This window comes from Schistocerca cancellata, chromosome 2 (assembly GCF_023864275.1).
Source record: "Schistocerca cancellata isolate TAMUIC-IGC-003103 chromosome 2, iqSchCanc2.1, whole genome shotgun sequence".
Classification (NCBI taxonomy): domain Eukaryota; kingdom Metazoa; phylum Arthropoda; class Insecta; order Orthoptera; family Acrididae; genus Schistocerca; species Schistocerca cancellata.
This window is the reverse complement of record NC_064627.1, coordinates 808,071,118-808,095,044: the sequence shown is the minus strand read 5'-3', so window position 1 is coordinate 808,095,044 and position 23,927 is coordinate 808,071,118. Positions and strand designations below refer to the sequence as shown.

Here is a 23,927-nt window from a genome sequence, read left to right as displayed (position 1 = left end):
GGATTTGTGTATGTGAAGAGTCACAAGCAGTATCAGAGTACAGATTGTACATAGAAGTGCTGGGTCACTGTATAAGCACTCTAAATTGCTTCAGGCATAAAGAGAAGTGATTTGTTGGTAGCGAACAGCCCCCACCTCAGCGGCGCTGTTCACAGGGAGACTGGAATCAAGATTCAGTTCTAGGATCACTATTCACCAAAATAAAGAAGACTACCAAAACAAATAGGAATGTCATGCTGTTCACTGGAAATCATAAGGGTGTCACCTCATTTGTTAAATAGGAGTAGAATTATTGCAGTTATGGAATCAGAGCTACATATAGAAGTTGTAAATCAGCTAGGACCGAACCTAGGGAAGGTACTCAAGCACACCACTGTGAATGAAGTTAAAAATAGATAGAGGGATTATAAAAATACATGAGTATGATAGAGGTTCAAATATTGTATCAAAACTGGATGCAGGGTAAATAACTTGTGAACTGTATCCTCCTTGTAACCAACCAAAAAGGATAGTACAGTGACTGACAGAAGTAACTACTTTGTAATGACACCAGTCAACAAAAATTGGGACTATCATCAGCCCTTCTTATGCTTGTCTATCTATTTCATAAGTATTTGAGGGGATTGTTTATGATAGAATTCCACAAAGGGGTTTGCTGGCTCTATAATTTGGGCTTCCATAATGGATTCCGTGTAGTTGAAGATAAGACTGGTCTCAATAATGAAATTCCTTATTAATTAATTTTAAGGAGAATCCAACACGGATTTTTTACAAACTTGCAAAGATTTTTTGACAATAAAAACACATTTTATTAATTAGTTGCTGTTAGTGCCACCAAAGTTGGTTTCCAACTCCTAGAGAATGAGACAGGAACTGAAATGTATGGTAGCAAAGCGTAAGCTGAAATGCTTAACTTCGTTTTCAAATGTTCCTTTACAAAGGAAAACTCAGGAGAACTGCCACAATTTAATCCTCATACCACTGAAAAGAGGAGTGAAATAAGTATCAGTGTCAGTGGTGTTGATAAACAGCTGAAATCGTGAAATCTGAACAAAGCTCCAAGGCCCAATGGAATCCCTATCAGTTTCTTTACTGGATTTGTGGCTGAGTTAGCCCCTCTTGTAACTGTAATCTATAGAAGATCCCGCAAACAAAAAACCACTCCCATTTTTTGGAAAAAAGTGTGTGTGTGTGTGTGTGTGTGTGTGTGTGTGTGTGTGTGTTTGGTGCACAGGGTGCTCAACTGTGAGGTTATCAGCACCCTTACACACTTTCAAAGAAATGAATGTGGAATAAATTACTAAAATGTGATCATATTCACTAAGACAAAGGGAAAGAATAAAAGATGCTTTACAGGAGACTAAAACACAAGTAAAATGACAAAGGAGCTAAAAGGAAGGCACAGGAGAATTGCACTAGCTGACCACTCATGTAAAATGTGGGTGAGCCAGTCACCCTGTTAACACATTAAAACCAACTCCCTAAAATCTTGGAAAGAACATTGGGCAGTTCACAAAACTTTAAAACTGTAATCATATTCGTTTGAATGTTATCTGAAATAAAGGGCAGATCCATCAGCAAATCAGCTGCAGCCCGATGGTCGGAAAATAAAACACAGTCCAGTAAAATGTTGCGCACAGTGATCTGTACACCACAAGTGCCATATAGTGGAGGGTTCTCTTGCTGGAGCAAGAAGGCTTGTGTCAGAGGGCAGTGGCCTATGTGAAGACGAGTAAGCAGAACCTCGTCCTGTCTATGAGGCTGGAAGGAAGGACACCATGGCCGCGTTGTGGGCTTTACTACATAGAGTATATTGTCTGTCACTTCCAGCCACTCATCCTCCCATTGAAGCAAGACTATGGAATCAACAGTGAGGTTAACCATGCACGTGGATGGCACATTGAAATACCTGAGGATCATCACGTGCCTCCTTGGCTGCTAGATCTGCCCTTTCATTCCCCGCAATTCTCATGTGTCCTGGTAGCCAGCAGAAAAACACAAAAACCTCCTTCCCCAGTCACTGTAGTTGAAGGAGGAGGGCATCCTGGATAGTCTGGGCTACATTATCTGCTGGGTACAGATGTTTCAGAGAGTGAAGGGCACTTGGAGAATCAGAAATGACAAAAAAAATTAGCACAGGAAAAACATCTCATCTGCTCCAGTGCCTGCAAGATCACATATAGTTCTGCATCAAAGTCAGTAAAGTCTTGAGACAATTGGACGTTGAGGACATGATCCTGGAAAACAACAGAACAACCAACAGACTCCCCCGGTTTTGATCTGTCTGTAAAAAGTTACATAATGGTACTCAGATAAAATGTCAGAATGTTATTGAAGAATACACCAATACAATGATGTTTACATAGGAAAGCCTGCTGAATATCTGCCTCTAGAAGGATCAGGTTGTTGACAATGGACCAAAATATCTGGAATCCACACTGAGAGCAGCAAAGGAGTTGCCTGGTCTCTAACAATCAGACCAAATTATGGTTAATCATTCACTTCAGGGTCTTTCCTACACAACTCTTTAAGGAGATACTGTACTTCTTGGAGATGTGCCGTCCTTTTCTGGTTTGAGTTGTATCAGAATTGTCTCCCTCCACAAGCTGGGAAAGCTGCCTGTCTGCCATATAAGATTAAAACATTTGAGGAGGATTTCCATTGCTGCCACTGCAAGTGTCAAAGCATACATTACCAGATTTGGTCGTGACTCTCAGGCAACGCTGATTCCTGCACCAACATGGAGAAAAGAGAGTTGTAGGCCTCCGAACTGTTGGATCTGAAGTCCAACTTGCTCCTTTCTACAGCGGCATGGTAGCAGCAATGAAATGTCGGATCCTGGCTTGCATCAGCTGTAGTTTCTGCAAAATGATGAGCGATGTCTCTGGGAATTGTTTGGAGACACCCCTTTTTAGGCACTGCTGTTATTGGTAAATGACTGTTTACAGGAAATCCTCCAGATGGCTTCCCATACTTTTGTAGAACAAATGGAACAGTTGATGGAGTCCAAAATGCTTGCCATGAACTTTTCTTGCTTTCCTTAATGACGTGTTGAGCCTTGGCTCTCACGACTTGAAAGGCTGTGAGGTTGTCCGCTGATGGATGGCATTTAAACCGTCAAAGAGCAGCACGCCTGACCCACATTGCTGAATGGCACTCATCTGTCCTCCAAGGTACAGGTTGCCTCAGGAGATGACCTGAAGACTGTGGTATGGAGAAGTTAGTGGCATGATGGATCATGTGCGTAATGTGGTCTTCCCATTTCTGGATGGTGTTCAAACATGGCCAACTGGCTGAACAGTCCCAGGTAACCCTGCTGATCACCCATTTCAGTGGCTTCTGTTCAATCAATCCCCAATCCAGTAGGTGGATTCACAGTGGGAAGTGGTCAGTGGAATGAAGGTCAGCAGTTGCTTCCCACTGTGCTGAGGCAATAGTTGAGGATGACCCAGTAGCAGCTGAGAAATGCATGGGACTACCGATGTTGAGGATGCACAGCTCCTGAGACGACATGAGGTTCTCCAAGACTCGACCCCTGGGGCATGTATAGTTTGAGCCCCATAAAACATTATGGGCACTGAAATCGCTCAGTAGAAGAAATGGGTGGGAGAGTTGTTCAATAAGGCCTGCGAGAGCCTCAGAGTCTATTGCATCCTGTGGAGGGAACTTTCATGAACTGAAGTGGCTACTTCTTGTAGGTCAGTTACTAAGGGGAGAGCAGAAGAGGGGTGTGTGTTATTGACAAACAAAGCAACACCTCCCTTGGCTCATTCTCCAGTCAGGTATCATTACAGTGGAGAGTATAACCCTGTAGCACAGGGGCATCATCAGTAGTTTTGAAAGGTGTTTCCTGTAAACACAAATACAGGGTTGTGACTGTGCCAGAAGTTTCAGTTCCTCCACATAGGTCCTGAACCCATTCAGGTTCCACTGTAGTACACGAGTCACCTATCATGGAGGTTGTACTTTCACCTGCCTTTCCGCTGGAGTGGGGAGCCCACAACGGTAGGAGTTTCAGCCTTGGGGCAAGATGGTTGCCCTGGGCAGATTTTGCAATCTATTGGCTCTGAAGCAGAAGCAGCAGAGCCATCAAGTTGAATGACATCGACAGCATCTGACAATTTACCACCTGTTTTCGGCTATGATGAAAGCTTCCCATTTACTTATTTGGACTGGGAGGGCTTGGGAGGAGCTATCGCAGCAGCTGTATGGGCAGTGCTGGATTTTTTACAGGGCTCTACCTTTGAGGCGTTCGATACAGTTCCCCACAGTCGTTTAATGAACAAAGTAAGAGCATATGGACTATCAGACCAATTGTGTGATTGGATTGAGGAGTTCCTAGATAACAGGACGCAGCATGTTATTCTCAATGGAGAGAAGTCTTCCGAAGTAAGAGTAATTTCAGGTGTGCCGCAGGGGAGTGTCATAGGACCGTTGCTATTCACAATATACATAAATGACCTGGTGGATGACATCGGAAGTTCACTGAGGCTTTTTGCAGATGATGCTGTGGTGTATCGAGAGGTTGTAACAATTGAAAATTGTACTGAAATGCAGGAGGATCTGCAGCGAATTGACGCATGGTGCAGGGAATGGCAACTGAATCTCAATGTAGACAAGTGTAATGTGCTGCGAATACACAGAAAGATAGATCCTTTATCATTTAGCTACAAAATAGCAGGTCAGCAACTGGAAGCAGTTAATACCATAAATTATCTGGGAGTATGCATTAGGAGTGATTTAAAATGGAATGATCATATAATGTTGATTGTCGGTAAAGCAGATGCCAGACTGAGATTCATTGGAAGAATCCTAAGGAAATGCAATCCGAAAACAAAGGAAGTAGGTTACAGTACGCTTGTTCGCCCACTGCTTGAATGCTGCTCAGCAGTGTGGGATCCGTACCAGATAGGGTTGATACAAGACATAGAGAAGATCCAACGGAGAGCAGCGCGCTTCGTTACAGGATCATTTAGTAATCGCGAAAGCGTTACGGAGATGATAGATAAACTCCAGTGGAAGACTCTGCAGGAGAGACGCTCAGTAGCTCGGTACGGGCTTTTGTCAAAGTTTCGAGAACATACCTTCACCGAAGAGTCAAGCAGTATATTGCTCCCTCCTACGTATATCTCGCGAAGAGACCATGAGGATAAAATCAGAGAGATTAGAGCCCACACAGAGGCATACCGACAATCCTTCTTTCCACGAACAATACGAGACTGGAATAGAAGGGAGAACCGATAGAGGTACTGAAGGTACCCTCCGCCACACACCGTCAGGTGGCTTGCGGAGTATGGATGTAGATGTAGATGTAGATGTAGAAGGTACTGAAGGTCCGCAGTGGTGGCAACTGTCACTTTATCTGATGTTTGCGGGAGGGCTATGGGCTCTGAAACAACTGCAGCTTGACATGTGCACTGACAAACGCAAGTACTAGTGCTGACACTAGTAACCTCCATTTGTGCAGAAGCGTTGGCTGTCAAAATATGCTTTTTAAGGGCAGAAGCAAAAGTTGTAGTGAATGTGGGAGGATGCATGGCCTTATAGATCTTTTTGGCTTCACGATATGGGATGCGTTTCGACATCTTAATCTCCTTATCTTCCATTCTTCAAAGAAGACACTGCAGTCTCTACTCCAGAAAGGGTGTCCCCAATGCAATTTACACATCTTGGAGGGGAGCAGCAGCAAATGCCATCATAAGTGGCCTTGCCACATTTGCGACAAATGGTTTCACTCTTGCATCATAAGGTGTTGTGCCCAAAGCGTTTGGTTAGGGACGTATGGCCGTATGCTCAGATGAAGAATCCCTGCCTTGATATTTTCTGGGGGTTTCATGCTATTCAAGGTAAGGATGAAGGAGCCAGATTTTATGAGATACCCATCCACACTTTTCAATATATTTTGCATGTAAATGATCTCCTCCTGAGCCCACACATCATACAATTCCTCCTTGGGAATGTCAACAAGATCTCTACAGGTCACAACACCTTAGCTATAGTTCAAGTTGTTGTGGAGCTCCTTATCTATGGCATATTCCCCAAGGTACTTAAACCAACAGTGTTCCATTACACAATCATTTGACGAATTTCAGAGCACCTGCAATGCCCTCTAAACTTTTCTGAATATACAAAGGTGAAACCTTCTCAAACCTGCCCTCTTTTTTGCTTCACAATTATAAACACGTTCTAACTAGGAGCATGCGTCCTGTTCAGCCTGAGTCAGGAGGACTCGCTACACAAGCCCTCTTGTTACACTGGATGATAGTACTGCCTACCAGCCCACCCTTCCTGCTGGGAGGAGGAAAAAAAATTTCAGAGGAACCATTTCGTTACCACAAGCAGCTAGGGAAATAAGGGTCCACTCAGACAGAGCCCCACATGGCTTAGTAAGCCTTATACAACCGAGGTGCGGCAGGTTCCCCAGAGGTTTCCCGCCAGTGACTGTTCCATCTCAACAGCCACCCATCTCTTCAGCACACAGCACACCTCAAACGGATTCTCAAAACATTGATGATGTGACACCCAACTCACATGACATACTGAAAACTTTGGACTGAGGCAATCACGTAAATGAACCCCTTGTTGATTTCTGAAAAGCATTTGACTCAGTACACCATGCTTATTGTCCAAAGTACAATCACATGGGGTGTCAAGTGAAATTTGTGACTGGATTGAGGACTTTTTGATAAGGGGGATGCAGCATATTATCTTGGATTGAGGGTCATTTTCAGATGGAAAAGTAACTTCAGGTGTTCCCCAGAGAAGTGTGTCGGAGCCTTTTCTGTTCATGTTGTATATTAATGACCTTGCAGATAATATGAATAGTAACCTCAGATTTTTTTGCAGATTATGCAGTTATTTGTGAAGAAGTACTGCCTGGAAGAAGCTGCATAAATATTCAGTCACACCTTGATAAGGTTTCAAAGTAGTGCAAAGATTGGCAAATTGTGCACTTAACAAATGAAAAAATATGTAGTATCCTATGACTTCAATATCAATTAGTCACAGTTGGAATCAGCCAACTCATACTAATACCTGAATGTAACATTTTGCAGGGATATTAAATGGAATGATCACATAGGCTCAGTCATGGGTAAAGCAGGTGGCAGACTATGGTTTATTGATAGAATACTGGGGAAGTGCAATTAGTCTACGAATGAGGTTGTTTACAAATCACTTATGGGATTGGTTCTAGAATACCGCTAAAGTGTGTGGGACCCATACCAAATAGGAGTAACAGGGGATACTGAACTTATACAGACAAGTGCAGCACAAATGGTCACATATTTGTTTGATCTGTGGGAAAGTGTCACACAGATAATGAAGGAATTGAACTGGAAGACTCTTGAAGACAGATGTAAACTCTTCCAAGAAAATCTATTAACAATGTTTCAAGAACCGGCTTTAAATGATGACTCAAGGAATATACTACAGTCCTCTACGTATCGTTCACATAGGTATCCTGAGGATAAGATTAGAATAATTACTGCACACACAGAGGCATTCAGACAATCATTCTTCCCACACTCCATAAGCAAATGGAACAGCAAGAAACCCTAATAACTGGTACAATGGGACTTAGCCTCTGCTATTCACTTCACGGTGGTTTGTGGAGTATAGATGTAGAATTAAAAGGTCTCCTGCACACACATCTGAAAAACAATGTTTGACCTTAAACCACAGTTCCTCTAGATTTTACTTTCAGTCATTCAGTTGACACCGTCATTCAGTTTGCGTTGCTCAAATGTTTTTAATTTAAACACATCACTAGTTACGTATTTTATTCATGCTAAGCAAAACGTGTTTCGAGGATTTATTCTCATTGTCAAGTGCAGTATTTATGTATGTACTTTTTGTGTTGTTACAAACAAACAAACAATGTGTGTGTGTGTGTGTGTGTGTGTGTGTGTGTGTGTGTGTGTGTGGTTTTCTACATAAATGATGAGGAACAGTACCTGATAACCTCAAAAAGACGACTACAGTGCAAGAGACGCAGAACAACACATATTCAACCACCGTACAAAATGTCTATTTACATATTTGCACATGACAACGAGAAAATTTCTTGAAAAGTGTTGTGCCAACATTGAAAAAATACGTAACTAGTGCAGTATTTCATTACTTAAATAATGAATGACAGCTGCAGGCTTTCAAAAACGTCGATTATGACATATTAAATTGAGTCAACGTCCTACTTCCCAGACAGTTATCAGCTCCAGTTACATCGGCGGTTTTTATTCGATAATAAACTATCATTAGATAATAAACAAGTCCCTAACAAGTCTTTTGATGCCTGTTATGTACATATATTATACATAAAGCGCAAGGGGGTACCCTAAACGTAACTTTTACAGCTTAAAATGTTGTTTCCCACATTTTACACAATTTTCTTTAAGTCCCTTGAAAAGTGTAAAAGTGGGGTTTCACTGTGCATAGTTCACAGAATTTCTATAAAACATTAAAAATAATGTGAAAGCAAAAGACATGCAGTGGTATACAAAATACACACAACTTACCGTAGCTGTTGCTCCAGTGTGGGACTGATAACAAATGGAACTAACAGTAAAAAATGTGTATTAAATCTTATGGGACTTAACTGCTAAGGACATCAGTCTCTAAGCTTACACACTACTTAACCTAAATTATCCTAAGGACAAACACACACACCCATGCCTGAGCGAGGACTTGAACCTCCACCGGAACCAACTAACAGTATACACTGGAAGTACACAGATAGGGTTGCACAGATGAATACAGGTTTCCTCGATCCATGGGCGAGTGTCACAGAAGCGTTGAAAAACCAGAACTGCAGGCCCTTAAGACAGATGTGAACTATCCCGTGAAAGGATACTTACAAAGTTTCAAGAACAAGTATTAAGTGAGGAATCAAGGAATGTACTATAGCCTCCTGTGTTTGACTCCTGTAGGGAGTGGGGGAGACAAAATTAGACCAATTTCTGTAAATTGAGAGACTTCCCGCACTCCATGCACAAATGGAACTACTATATGGTACAATGAGAAGTACCCTCTGCCATGCACTTCAGTGGTTTCCATAATACCATGTGACTTGAACCAAGACCACAATCAGTGTGTTCTGAATTTGTGCAACTATTTGCTTCACTATTCATAATGACATGTATGAGTTTTTGCTTCACAAATTCATCTAATAATTCTATGTCCTTAATGAATAATTTTATGAAAAGGTTAGATTAATACTAACCATTTAGCAGAGATGTTGAATCACAGATGGGCACAACAACAACAATACTGTCAAACAAATAAGCTTTTTGCCAAAAAGGTCTATTTATGATTAAACATTTTATTATTTTACAATACCTTTCGCAGTACCTTTTTTATAGATTGATTTCTAGTTGTACAGTGCTCTGTATGAAGTTCTCTCTGACTGGCAAATGTTATTCAGTCTTCCCTACTTTAGCACAAAAATGGGCACACAATGTAGCAACTAAAATTTTTGATAACTTACCCAGAGATATAAAATGTCCGGCAGACAGCAAAGCATACCAAAACTTGAAAACAAACTGAAAAAGTTTCTCCTTGACAACTACTCCTGTTCAATAGAATAATTTCTATTTTTGTAATGTGTAAAACGTGGTGGGTAGGGATTACTAACTCACACCTGTTAATTTGTGAAGGGAATGTAAAATGACTCATTCCACATCATTATGATTTATTGTGCAAATGATCCATGGAAAATAAAACTAATTAATTAACATTTAGACTAACTGTGACCTATACTAGGCAAACTTAATTTCAAAGCATTTGACAGATTTTTTTAACACACTGACTGCCACATGCAAAGTGATGAATGTTTCACCACCAGACTAGTACATGGTGTGACTCTCTTCTGTGACTGAGAGCAGCCTCTTGTCAGTTAACATGTTAAGAATGGTATTGGTTCTTCATCCACCATATGAGTGTACTATATCTTTTCGTTAGGTATATGATGCACACTTTTGCTAAATGTTTTATAAGGGAGTTTCACATGTACGCCTTAAGTGTAATCAGTTATTAATCTCCTTCCAACAATTTGTTATTTTTTATGTTTTCTCGATATAATAAAGAATATATTTCTAAATTTCAGTGAGTACATCCAAGACCACTTGCAGTATATGATGAAGGTATTGAAATACTGTGCTTAAAAAAGAAAAGTCAAACCAGTTGAATACTTGGATTTACATCTTTCTAAGTTACATTTAACTATAACTTCCCTATTACTGTCCAAGCATATTTCATTACCCTGTTCATTTAATCCACATTTCAGAGGTTCTTGCAAATGATTCTGCAGCTGAAGAAATGACTGAGCACTATGAAAAGATTTATCCAATTTCTTTTCTATATGAACGAAATACAGAAAGTTCCCATACAATTAGCAAGAATCTGAGGAGTTTCTACCTTCATGATCATCCCATAACAAATAAAACAAGAAATGAACTTGGAGAAGTAAGTAAAAAAATTGGAAATCGCACATTAGTTGCATAAGTTACGGTTATTGTACCAATTTAAGTAACTGATAATGCTTGTTGAAACTTTTCTATTTACTTGGCAGTAGCAGACAAATTGGTGATACAGATCATAGTGGTCAGAACCAGAGGCTCTCTTTTAACTGGCAAAAGATGAAACACATTCTGAAATGGAAACTGAAAACCACCCAGCAGCCCAGATAATCTGAAGAACAAGATGAGAGAAAAATTAAAAAAAAAAGCTATTTTAACCATAATGTAATAGGATAGACTAGTGTGGAGAGCTGTGTCAAACCAATCTCCTAACCAAAGATCACCACAAGATCGATAACAAAAAGTTTAGGATTGGCAGAGTGAGCAGTGATCAAGTCAGAGATACATACTGAATATACTGCAAATAAAAGCATCTACAGTAACTGAGAAAAGAGAAAGTAGTTAAAGAAGAACAGGAAAACAATGAAACAAAATACCAAAGGGAATATGAGGAAAAATTATATGACAAATGAGGGGATGGGAAATGGAGAAGTGAAAAGTAAAAGACAGTGACTGATGAGGGTGATGTGAAGTTATTTGGGTGGAAGGGAACCAAGAAAGTGCTTGTACTAAGTTTCCATCTAATTCCTGAGATGCAGACATTGTAAGGAATATTGCAAAAATCTGTATGTTACAGCCAGCACTAAGATGTCTATTAATTCACCTAGTAATCGGGCTGGAGTGAGCAGTGGTGGGCTGGTGTTTAAGACACTTTGCAGTGATGGGTCACACAAATATAAACCTTATGGCATCAAATTACTCATGAAAATGTATAGGATGTGACTAGAATGATGCAGAGCTTGTAAGAGCAATTAAAGCTACTTTGGTGGTATGGGGAGAGTAGCAAATAGGAGTTCATTTTCAGAAAATAGAAACCTGAGGGCCAAGATGACATTTGCATTCCACACCACAGCAGTGATGGAAAGGCCATCCACTGCCAAATGGAATATTGCTGGTTGATGAGGGATTCAACATGCAATACAATTTAGAACTGGTTGAAAGCTGGATAGACAACATTAAAGGATATGTAATGGAAAGTTTGGAAAAGAATCAGGACCTTATCACTGAACATGAGGTGGTTAGATGTTTCAGAAAGTTCAGCAGTCCATCTTCAGCCTTGGTTCAGATGTGATCATTGTATCATAATTAAAATAAGTGACTGTTATCTGCCCCCCCCCCCCCCCTCCTCCCCTGCCCCGTGGCCAAAGTTGCTAACATATGCCTCCATGCTAGCACTTGACTCAAAGATAGCGGATGAGAATCCTAATGATGGAAGAAATTGTCGGCACTAGTATTTGGCCAGCAAGAAAAGCAGAGGCATAAAAGTCTTGATCATGGGACTTTGCACAAGTGTCCTTGATTAAATACAAAATGTCTTTGCAGTCTCTCATGGAGTGAGACCTTAGGACACTGTTGATGGTGAGCCACCTGTTGAATGAGGATCATAAACTCATTGGCCCCTTAGTGTTATTCGAGAGGAGTAGGGTATGTGCCATCACTGGGTTTCAGCCTCTCTTTTCTCTCATAGTCATCATTCAATACAAACATGACACCACACTACACTATACACACAATCCATTATAGTCACTTACACCCAACAGATACAAGGAAGATACAGTTATTACACGCAATGAGAAAAGGGCGTGCACAGACAAAGAAAACCCTTTCTCATTAAGAGGCAGAAAGTATCCTTCAGGGTCTTCTAGCCAACCAGGCTATACAACTCTTTGATAGATGCTTCTTGGATGCAAGGAAAAAAGAAATTCTCTGGTTCACAGATTCCAAGCCACTCGCCTAAGGTCAAATCGTGACTGACTACAATGAATAGAAGGTGATCACGTTTTCTTTCAAGTGGGCAAAGACAGATAAAAAAAAAAAAAAGTAAATAAATAAATAAAATCAACACGTAAATAGACAATTCACATGAGAAATACTGGTGTAAAGGGTTGGCATCAAAGGTGACTACTAAGGTGCAGAAGAGGTATGAACAGCGATTTGTATTAGTCCAGTAGATAACTATAATGCCTTTAATATATGAACGAAGGCACTCTGACAATATATTACTGGACTTGAGCAATCAAAATAGATTTATACTGAGTGTTTAGCTTTATGTTCCTTTTGAATGGATGAGGAGGAAAAGGGAGTGTAAGAACTGCTGCAGATTCAAACAGATTATTTGTATTTTGACAAATGTCCTGTTTCTGAAACTAATGGGAGATTTTTCAACATATACAAATTAAAGGTAAAGCAAATGAGTACAGGAAAATATCTGATAGCTTTCAAAGTTTAGTAGCATATAGCCTCCACCATGCAGTTTCCAGTGTCTTGTCCAGGATTTACGTGAATAAGCTTGCGAATCATGACAGGAGCTTGGAATCCTTACGTATTTTTGGTAATGTGTTTGATCCACTGGCATAGTGTCTTGATTGCAGAACCTGTAAGTGGAAGTATGTCAGAAAAGTAACACCCCATTGACGAGATCCTTAGAGACGGAGTATGAAATCAGACTGGACATGGGTAGGGCAGGAAATTGGCCCTGGCCTTGTCTGAAGAACCATTCTGTCTTCTGCCTGCAGTAATTTGGATAAACAATCAATGAGAAACCTAAATCTGTATGGTCAAATGGAAATCTGAATCTTCCCTTTCCGGAATGTAAGCTAAAGTGTCAGAGTTATTACAGATATTTCTTAAACACAGTTATTGGTTAAGTATCCCAGTAACAGTATTGGCCCCCATTGTATTCTGGAAAGTTATGATAGAGCCATCCAATGCTGAATCAAATGTCCCAAGTCCTTCAAAGTTGACAGGCATCTAGGATACAAACTGTAAAAGTATACAGGATAGTTCATGGAATTCTAAAATGTGGGAAGTCTTGAGAGAGATGGTGAGGGAGTTCAAGCAAGTGAAATCTATGAAAGCTGTCCATGAAATACAGATGTAATGATACAGTTTTACCAGTGATAATGGCTATTTGTTGGGTAACGTGTTACCATGTGTGCCACATATAGAAAGACACTGGCTATAAAGCTGTATGTTGTTACAGTAAACATGAACAGTGATGCTAGAAGTGACCATCGATCTCCTTCCCCACCACCTATTAGCCTTAAGACACATCCTGCTACTGCTGTCTAAGATTCATGTGTTATTTTATAATCAGAGAGATCAGTTTCAGTTGGATTGGCAATGATATCAACAGGGACTTAGACCTGTAGCACTGCATACAAAGGAGACTTGCAAAACAGGAAATTAGTTCCTGGGAGCTTGAGATTTTATAATGAAATGTCAAAGTTATTAGTTTATGTAACTGCTACTGCCTAGTAAATTCAAACCTTTCATATCTATAATTACACTATAATTCGATTAAGGTGACATATGAGGTAACTTTCACACTTTGTTTTAACATAAATGTATAGCAGCTCTTTCCAATCAGTGAGTTTCTGGCACATATGCAATGCAATGCATGTTTGTTGCCCTACTACACCTAGAGGCTAAGTATCGCTGGATGGCTGCCCAGCAGCTGCTTTGCGTAGTATGTATGCACTATTCCACTATGAAATAAGACTTTAGTGTATTGTGGAGCAGACATATTATTGTATGTTACCTTTAAAATAAGATCACTTTTCTTTCAGCTGTACGCTGATTCAATTACGATATTCCCAGTATATCGATCGGCTCGAATACTATCCAAAATAAATACATTTCCAGTGTATTACTACCAGTTCACTTATCAGGGAAGATACAGTTGGGTGGATGCACCTGGAACTACTACACCTTACGGTATGCAAAGTTTAGAGAAACTGCAGAATGAGCATTGAAAAAATCCGGCTTTTGCCTCAATCTGAGTTTTATTTTTAATGGAATAATACAAATATATTTCTTTTTCTTTCATGTAAAGGTGTTGTGCATCATGATGATCTAATTTACTTATTCTACATTTCGACGCTTTTCCCATTCTTTAATAAGGATGACCCTGAGTATGTAACAGTCAAGAGAATGACTAAAATGTGGTCCAATTTTGCCAAATCAGGGTAAGTTGCAATAAAACTAAATTACATTCATCATAATATTTATTGCTAATGTGAAACACTCAGAAGTTATCCATGCTAAATGTTTCTTCTTCAGGTATCGAGAAATACACTGCATCCTTACCCCTCCCCACCCATGCCGCCTCCTTACACCCACCACCCGGTTGCTTCTCCCATCGTGCACTGCTGCGCAGTCTAGTCTTAGCAGCCAGAGGCTATGGTCATGCATGTGTGAGTTGTGTTTGTGTGCATGCACCACACACAGTAATGCCAACAACTTAAATGATTATGTACACTGCAACTGTCATTCTCTACAGCTGTAGGAGCAGCAATGTCCTCACGTATGGTTCCATGACCTCTTAGACCACTAATTACTGGTGTTCAGTATGAAGCATCAGAGCACATAACACTTTTCTCCTGCTGTTAGGATTGCAATGGCAACATGAAATATGGTTACATGCTTTACATATTTTTACATGAACAGTAGTAACTTATGTATAGAGATGAGATCTGATACTGACTATCGCATCTTAGACTTGTTCATAATCTTAAGATGTAAATTCTAAATGAATTGTTTCCCCTTTTCCCATTCTTTCTGCAGTCACGCTGAATATGCCATTCCTTGAGTCACTGGAGTATAACTGCTTATCTTACAACTGTTATCAAAAACCATAATCCTTGAAATTTACACCACTGCAGTAGAAAGTCCCTGTTTGAATATAAATAATGGAAGAAGCACAGGTAACAACTCTCATTTAGTTGAAACACTGAGGAGTTGATAGGTACTAATAATGTTGCCAAGCTTTTGGGTGACATCATTCTTCAGAGCTAACTATTGCAGCATGCATGTGCATACTAAATGTTTGAAACATTCAGAGAATTGACTGTAATACGCAAATATTAGCTGTCCGATTCCACGATTGCTACATTATCCAAGCTAGCAATCTTGTACTGGCCGTGCAGATCAACTACACTCAAAGTACGTAGTGAGTTGTTACCTTTATTCCTTCCATTATTACAATTAATGTTTTTAATTTAGTAGTTGGACGGAGAAAAATCACCAATATTACAATCTAAGAAGCAGCTAGCTATGAACATTATGCAAAAGGAAACTCCATCAGGATTTTGGACAGACTGCAATCACTGAAACTGACAGCTAATATTAGCATATTGTGATCTGCTGTCTGAATGAAAGGGTCATTTTCAAACGTCTGTCTTCAGTCTAATCTATTTACTGCATACACATTAATTTCAACAGTGTATGGCAGAGCAACATCCTATCAGAAACTAAAGTGAAAATTAAAAATTCAACTAAACTTTCATGTTTCAGCAATCCAACGTCAGAGAAGGATGACACAGTAAATGTGGATTGGAAACCACTTACAGCATCACAGAAACAATATATGGAAATAGGCTCACAACTCACAATGAAGAAGGGTTTATACTACTATGATCGCATGTCTGAATGGAGCAAACTTTTTCCACTGCCCTGTGTTAGTGCTCACAAATGATATCCTTGGTCTATTTTGAATTAATTGTGATTAAAAAGTATTTAACACACTGAAGCATATTTTACAAATACACTAAAAATATTTTACTTGCTGCTGTCTGGCTTTTGACAATGTATTTAAGTTAAATGAATATAAAATTGGTTTAAAAAGCTTCTTTTTATTAACTCTGTAAACTTTAATGTTTATTGTGATCTAAATTTCATGTGATTTTTTTGGTGTGAATTTATTACTATTCCCACTTAGCTCGAATCTAAGCCGCACTTTTTTTTCCGGTTTTTGTAATTAAAAAAACTGCCTGCAGCTTAGAATCAAATGCAAAGTAAGCAGAAGTTCTGAAAAATGTTGGTAGGTGCCGCTACAGCTAACTTCTGCTGTCGAATATATGTAGCGCTACACAAGCATGCTTTGCAGGCACAAAGATAAATACTGGCGCCAAAACCTCTGCGTCAGTAAATAAATTAAAAGAAAAGTCAGAAGAATGTAAACATTATATCATGTATTCTTTCATGTTTGCTGCTATCTCATTTAAACTCTGTCTGCCTAATAAACTACGAAACTAGAGTGAGACAACAGCAAATGTGGAAGAATATACATATCATGTCATGTTTATATTCGTATAATTCTTATGCTGAATAGTGATACAGTCAGAAATGAAGCACGGCAACTGACTAGATTTTTAAATCTAAGATGACTCTAATTTCTGTGCTGAATGTAATGTACTAAAGAGGCATCTGCAAAGATTTTCAAACGGAGAAAATTTTTCGCTAAACTCTCGTTCAGAACACCTTCTACCATATGCAGTCTATTATTTGGTTCTTGTTGGTCATTATCAAAGAAAGCAGCAGTGTAAGTAACAACAAATAGCAGTCTCTTGCCATTGTTTCATTTATGAGACAATTACTCTCTTTTTCTTTTTTATTGTAAGCCGCAGTAGTGCGCACAAAACCAAGCCATGCCGCAAGCGGCGACAGGTCATAAACACTCATTATCAGAGTGCGACAAACAATGCATGACACAGTACAATAATGCATTTTCATCTTAGAGTGACTTAACACCTACAACAAAGAGAATGACACTTATAAGATCAAAGCAAAATAAGCAATCAATTCAAACCAGACTAAGCACGTGAAAAAGGAAGGGTACCCGTATAAATACGGATGGAGTGCCTGACACATAGCAGTGAATAGTTGCGTGGAGATAGCAGCGATTGCTTGTACATGATTACTTACTAATATCATAACTTCACAGTGTAAATTGCCCTGAAGATGACCCCATCACGGGTTGAAACCGGTTGGCGACAAAATAAATAATGTGATTGTGACTGTCATTTTGGTTAATTGACATAGGAATGGCTACTTGGTAAAGCTTAACTGTTAAGCTTACGACTCGGGCCAAACTACTGTAGCTGTATCTTCATCCATTCGGCCTCAATTGTGTCTCATGTTAGGGTGGTCTAAAACTTTTCTCTCCCCTTGAATTTTGAGTCTCGAATTTCAGGTGCGGCTTAGATTCAGGAATTTTTTTTTTTTTTCCTTGATTTCGAGTCTCATTTTTCAGGTGTGGCTTAGATTCAAGTGCGGCTTAGATTCGAGTAAATACGGTACCTCCCCCAATTTTTCATTATGGGAACTGTTTAAACATGGAATCCACATTGCTGGTAATTTTTCTGAGACTGGCGTAGAATTATCGTACATTCTTTCGCACTATCATTAAAGTGTTTGTATACTTTAATTTGCTGTTACTTTACAAGATAGTATTGTATGACAATGCAATTAAAGTAAATTATCAACCTGTAGGAATCACTGAAAACATTGTGCTACATTAACTCATATCAGGCAACATGTATTACAGAAGTTTCGTGTTTTAATACTTATGTGCACGTGTATTTCCTATATTGCTGCTTGGACTAAACCATAATTGCCAATCATGACACAATGCCATTGTTTACAAACACACTAACTTCACCAAATTCCAGAAAAAAGTTTATTAATGTGGCACAGAGATATGTGTAGCAAACACTTAGAAGATATAAGACATAAATTTTCCAGAATACACATGTTACAACAGCTCACTACAGAAGATACTACTGAGTGATCTGGAATTAAAACCAGTGTTGGTGCACATTCCAGCGATGAGGATAATTCAGTATAAAAAGAAAAGCAAAGAGGCTATACACACATTTATTACAAACATTCAAAGTAAAATGAGAACATGTAATTACATTACAATGTACACATATAAAAAATACTATGATTTGTACTGAAGAAGATGCATTTACACAACACGGACTGGGAAACAATACAAAAATAAAAGCAATAAATACAACTTCAACAGTGTTATTCATGGAAATTTAATATTGAGCAAAACACACACACACACACACACACACACACACACACACACACACACTGACGTGATTTTCAAATGGTTTTCCTCAGTCAGTGGCTATCTCATAACCAGACTGGTCAGACTGTGTACTAGTTTTGTTCAGCAGCTGCTTGCTGATTCCTCCGCATCTCTTCATTCTGAAGTTGTTCAAGCGTCAACAGTGAAACTCCCAGCTGGTCCTCACGGCTAAATGGTTGTGCCATTTGTCTCAGCCATCGTTTAGCAATCTGGGAAAAAGTAAAGGCACACATTCACAATCAGAACTTTGGAAGCTCTTGTAATATTTATAATACTGGGCATACACTATAGCCAACAATATTTGTAGTTCTTCATTCACAAATTTCTCATTGGGCATTCTTTTAAAGGCATACACTTGACTAACATGTCTGCACAGTGGCACATGTGGATAAAGTTGAAGCTAAGGCAATCAACAAATTGAATAACTACTCAAACTAGAAAAGTTTGCAAAGTACGATGATACACAGAACATAAGATTGGGAAATGAATGGTGGATCAGAATGACAGAAGAGGAAAATAAAAGGCAAAAGAAACAAAACTAAAATGCACAGTTGAAGGAATGCCACTCAGCAGAGAATGTGTGGCAGCAGGGACAAGAATAATGGCATGAACAGTAGTTAATTTGCTGCAGTGGTTTGTTGCTTTTGCAACTAGCATTGTAATTTCATAGAAAATCATTGGCACTCTTGTGAGAAGGATATTCAGAATGCTAGTTCAGCAAGGCACATTTGAGAGCTTCTGTGGAGTTTGGAGAGCAGAAGAGAGGTAGTGACAGGCTGAACCTTTACACTTCCTACAAGTTATGCCTGCAACTCTCATTCAGAATGTGCGTTGTTCACGAGACAAAGTCTTGTTTTAAATACTGGTCTAGCAGACTGATGTAATCTTAAAGTGCATTTGAAAGCCCCTTTAATTATTTAAAAATATTATAATTGAAATGTTGAGAGCCCATTAACCAAAACACCACGTATTTACCATGTAATGTCCCCTGCGTAACTGGTCTAAATGATAAATGTTATCTGTATGTTAATTCTAAAACAGGATTCTTGAACTAAATTCAAATCAATGCTCTTCAAAGTACACACACACACACACACACACACACAAAACATTTTATAAAAATCTTTTTGAGTTACCTGGATAGCTTCTTCTGTTGAAAGATTACATAATGAATCTTTGAGATGTTCTTGTATCCACTTTGGTAATTTGCTGCGCTTATCCTGGCGTGAGAATCTCTTAAAGATACAAAATCATCACTGAATACTTTTTTGGTAAAGTAACAAACTGAGATTATCAACACGAAATACACAAAGTCACTTACCTTGTCAGCAAATACCATTATACCATAGTCAGTTTTACCACGCAGTGCACGACCCACACACTGGGCTGCATGTCGCATTGCATCAAAAGTGAGGAAGTCATTCTCCCTTATCTGTGAAAATGTGTTTTTGTAGATTACAATTCATAAGTAATAATAGAAGCATCAAGAAAATGAGGCAGCTTGAAATTTGAGCAAAATATAATGGATAAATGAAGGAAACTGCTGAAGAACTTTAACATAAACTGTGTGAGATGGATTCTGTAACTTAAAACTGTCTGGAAATGTGTGCACATTTATCTGTCTTTAAACAAATAACTACCAACTGGAGAGAATTCAGCTATGCACAGAGTGAAATGTAACATTGAAGGAGCTAAGATGGTAGAAGCAAAACATGAGGTTTTTACATTGACAACTTGTATCATAAAAGAAGAGATGATAAATTTGTACATAGGAATGTTTTCTGCCATACAGACTGAAAAAGGCCACAAAATTGTATGCATCAAGTAAAAACTAAAAATATTTCATTTGAAGACAGCAACATTAAGACAAAATAAATGCAGAAAATATACAAGACTGCACACTTAAAAGCACTACAATCTATTTGTGCTGTGACAAATGCCATAAAAGTAGTGAACACATAATGAGGTAAGAAGTGCGGTGATGGTCAGTTATGAGAAAAAGTGTGACACGTAATGTTTCACTGGAAAGTAGTTTCATTGTGCTGATTTGGTCTGTCAGATGCAATTCAAAGAGCTCACTGACATTTAAACTGATTTTCATCTGCTTGCCACTGCAGTGATCACTATAGGGTGCCATACAACACATGATATACTTCACAGACCAGCGAGGTGGGTACATTTCCATGTACAACAATTTCCTGAGACAGTCTCAGTGGTAGAAAAAGTGTTCTCAAGTGGAGTACAGCACATGCAGCACTTTCACTTATCAAGAGAGAAAGGTTGGAGAATTTGATACAAAATGCATTGTCATGTACAGTTTCAAATAAAAATCTTATCACTGTGGATACATACCTGGAACTGGTCTCTTAGGTACTCCAACCGAGCCTTCAGGATGCGTGATTGTGTATACACATACGGTATTCCGAACATGAGCACAGCTCTGCCTAAATGGTGATCGAAGTCGACACCTTCTGACACTTTGCCTCGTGCGACAGAAAGAAGTACAGCGCCACGCCCACTCTCACATGCCTGTAAGGGATTTTTAAAAATCTACAGATTTCACACCTCCTTCTAATGTCTTAGTCACAGAATACTGACAATGAAAGGAAAAATTTCTATATAATCCTGGTGCACAGTTTAATTATGGTGTACATTCCAAAGACAGGAAGTTCCACTCAGATGGGTCTACCTTCCTGGATCACAAAATTTCATCACCTACTCTTACCTAATACAATGAACCCCATTTTTACACTTTTCAAGGGACTTCAAAAAAATGGTGTAAAATGTGGGAAAATGTAGGAAATAACATTTTAAGCTGTAAAAGTTACGTATAGGATACCCCCTTGCCTTTATGAATGATATCTGTGCATTAGAGGCATCAAAAGACTTGTCAGGGACTTGTTTATTATCTAATGAAGGTTTATTATCTAACAAAAACCGCTAATGTAACTGGAACTGATAACTGTCTGGGAAGTAGGAATTTTTGACTCAATTTCATATGTCATAATCAATGTTTTTGAAAGCCTGCAGCTGTCATTCATTTAAATGATGAAATACTGCACTAGTTACGTATTTTTTCATGCTTAAAATGACGCTTTTTGAGAATTTTTCCCGTTGTCAAGTGCAAATATGTAAATAAGTATTTTGTATGGTGTTTGAATATGTGTTATTCTGCGTCTCTTGCACTGTAGCTGTCTTTTTGAGGTTATCAAGTACTGTGCCTCATCAGTTATGTACAAAACCACACACACACACACACACACACACACACACACACACACACACGCACCATCACTCACATTGTTTGTTTGTGTAACATCACAAAAAATACATGTGAAAATACTGCATTTGAGTACTAGAGTAATTTTCGAAACATGTTTTGCTCAGCATGAATAAAATACCCAAACGGTTGAGCAACACAAAGTGAATGACGGTGTCAACTAGAGCTCCAAGTGGCCAAACGCCGAAACATGCTAAGTATGGTTCGACGAAGGTGTCACGATGATCATAACATCACAAAAATGCGTTTGCGCATTAGAGACAGTTAGGAAATGGTTGTGATTGGTCTAATATCTTCATTCAAATGAACCTAGTTACTCACATCAGCCACCACGCCAATTAGAGTTTGGCAGCGGCGGGAGATACGGCATGAATTGTTCCAATTTTTACACATTTACTGGTTCAAATCCTCTGAGTAGAGTGCCCTGGTGTCAAGGAACTTAACCATGTAATATTTGTAAACACTACTGGATGGACAACATCATGCCAGCATCATTTTTTTCTCCACAAACATTTTTTCATAATGTGTAAATCGCGGGAAAATTATAAATATGTTCACGCAAAATCAGGTGCAAATTAACATTGTGGGCACATAAAATTTGATGTGACCAATAAAAAACGGTGGGAAAATGTTAATTCCGTCAAGGTAAAACGGGGTTATACTGTATATTATTGTCATGTTAACACAAAATATTGCAGGGAAGACAGAATCAGGTCTGCTGATAATGCATACTAACCCATATGGAGAAAGATAAATATTTGTTAGCTAGGACATACGTGAAGGCATCAGTGTGTAACTTCCATATTAACAGAGAGCGCCACAGAGAGCAAAAGCAGACCCATACACTGCCTGAAAAATGGTTTGTGAATCTTGATACATACTGTATTTAAAAATGTAATTAGATGCAGTTGATGGTGATAAAAGCCTCAATGTACTAGAGCACCACAAAACATATCAGTTAGTGGAGTGAATCGGCTTTATCTTTCTAGTAAGAAGGTGAACTGCCACATTTGTCATTTGTGGTAAGATGTGTCCTAAGAACACTTTTCACTGGCTTTAGAACAGAGGTGGTGAACAAAGTTTCTGAACTTGACAACACCCTCACTTTTTACCCTCAGACTATTTTCTCTGTGGGTTATGTTGTAAACTAAATTTGCCAATTTCCTGACATGGTCAAATCACATTCCTGATGAAGAGGTGATGCGTCAAGTGTGGATAGAGTTTACATAATGTAGCATGTCTCCAAAAATGTGCATACTAAAGTGGACTGCAGATGAAGAAGAAACAAAAAGAGTTAATGCATCACATAAACCACAAATTATATTTCAACAACTTGTTTCATTGCAAATTGCCTTCTTGAATATTCTGAACTATCTAGCTAAAGTAATACACCAAATGATCACAATAGGTTCAAGAAGATTTTGTATACCAGATTACTTAATTTCAAATGTGTCAAAAGGAAAAAAAAAAATTGTGAATTGGCCAGAATTTATAAAAACAAAGCAAAATTTCCTCATATAATACTTCTAAAAGTAGGAAGACTATAGCTATGCTAAAGGTTATCATATTCATGTTAAAAATAATAAAGCTGCTGGTGATAATGGCTCACTGCCCATTAAACTAAAGAAAAATCAATATATCTAGTTAGGAAAGTTCTGGCAGAATGTAAATACTCTAGCAATAAAGGAGACCACTCATTGAATAGCAGATGCATTGAGTCATCAACAGGCATGCATAAAAGAGAAAGAAAACTTTTGGGAGAAATCCTTTGTCAAGCTACAGCACAAGACACAAACACATATAGATGGGGTGGGGGAACGGGAGGGGGAGAGGGAGAAGGAGGGAGGGAGGGAGGGGGAGGCACGAGACAGGAAAGGGATTTTTTTTTTTTTTTTTTTTTTTGGAGGGAGGGGGCCGGGTTGGCAGCCAGTGGCTTGGAGAGAAGCAGCAGGTTTGGTAGTTAGAAATACGGGATAGGAGGGGTGGCAGGTGTGTGGGCTAGGTACATGATCAGTGGTGGCTTCTTCAAAATTTTACCAATGTGTTACAATGTGGTGTTCAATAGCCTTTTGATTTATAAGGACAGTAATCTTAACTAGATTCATGTATTAATTTAACATGTATAAACTGACCTGTTAAAATATTTTTAAATTTTATAATCACTTGTTAAACATTGCAAAGAACAGAAGTA

General features: G+C 38.8%; 2 protein-coding genes across 2 annotated transcripts in view; one reads left to right on the top strand and one right to left on the bottom strand.

Moving 5' to 3' along the window:
- Window positions 1-16,187, top strand: part of LOC126162669 (juvenile hormone esterase-like) — an 83,164-nt gene extending 66,977 nt beyond the window's left edge. The window contains exons 7-10 of the mRNA XM_049919318.1: window positions 10,283-10,461; window positions 14,144-14,291; window positions 14,410-14,542; window positions 15,870-16,187. Of these exons, the coding sequence (XP_049775275.1) occupies window positions 10,283-10,461; window positions 14,144-14,291; window positions 14,410-14,542; window positions 15,870-16,050 (641 nt within the window). The 3' untranslated portion in view covers window positions 16,051-16,187. The remainder of the gene's footprint in view (window positions 1-10,282; window positions 10,462-14,143; window positions 14,292-14,409; window positions 14,543-15,869) is intronic.
- Window positions 16,188-18,222: 2,035 nt separating this feature from the next.
- Window positions 18,223-23,927, bottom strand: part of LOC126162668 (general transcription and DNA repair factor IIH helicase subunit XPD) — a 51,359-nt gene continuing 45,654 nt past the window's right edge. Inside the window, exons 12-15 of the mRNA XM_049919317.1 lie at window positions 20,809-20,985; window positions 19,778-19,888; window positions 19,593-19,691; window positions 18,223-18,665 (exon numbers count right to left, since the gene is read on the bottom strand). Coding sequence (XP_049775274.1) covers window positions 18,528-18,665; window positions 19,593-19,691; window positions 19,778-19,888; window positions 20,809-20,985 — 525 coding nt within the window. The 3' untranslated portion in view covers window positions 18,223-18,527. The remainder of the gene's footprint in view (window positions 18,666-19,592; window positions 19,692-19,777; window positions 19,889-20,808; window positions 20,986-23,927) is intronic.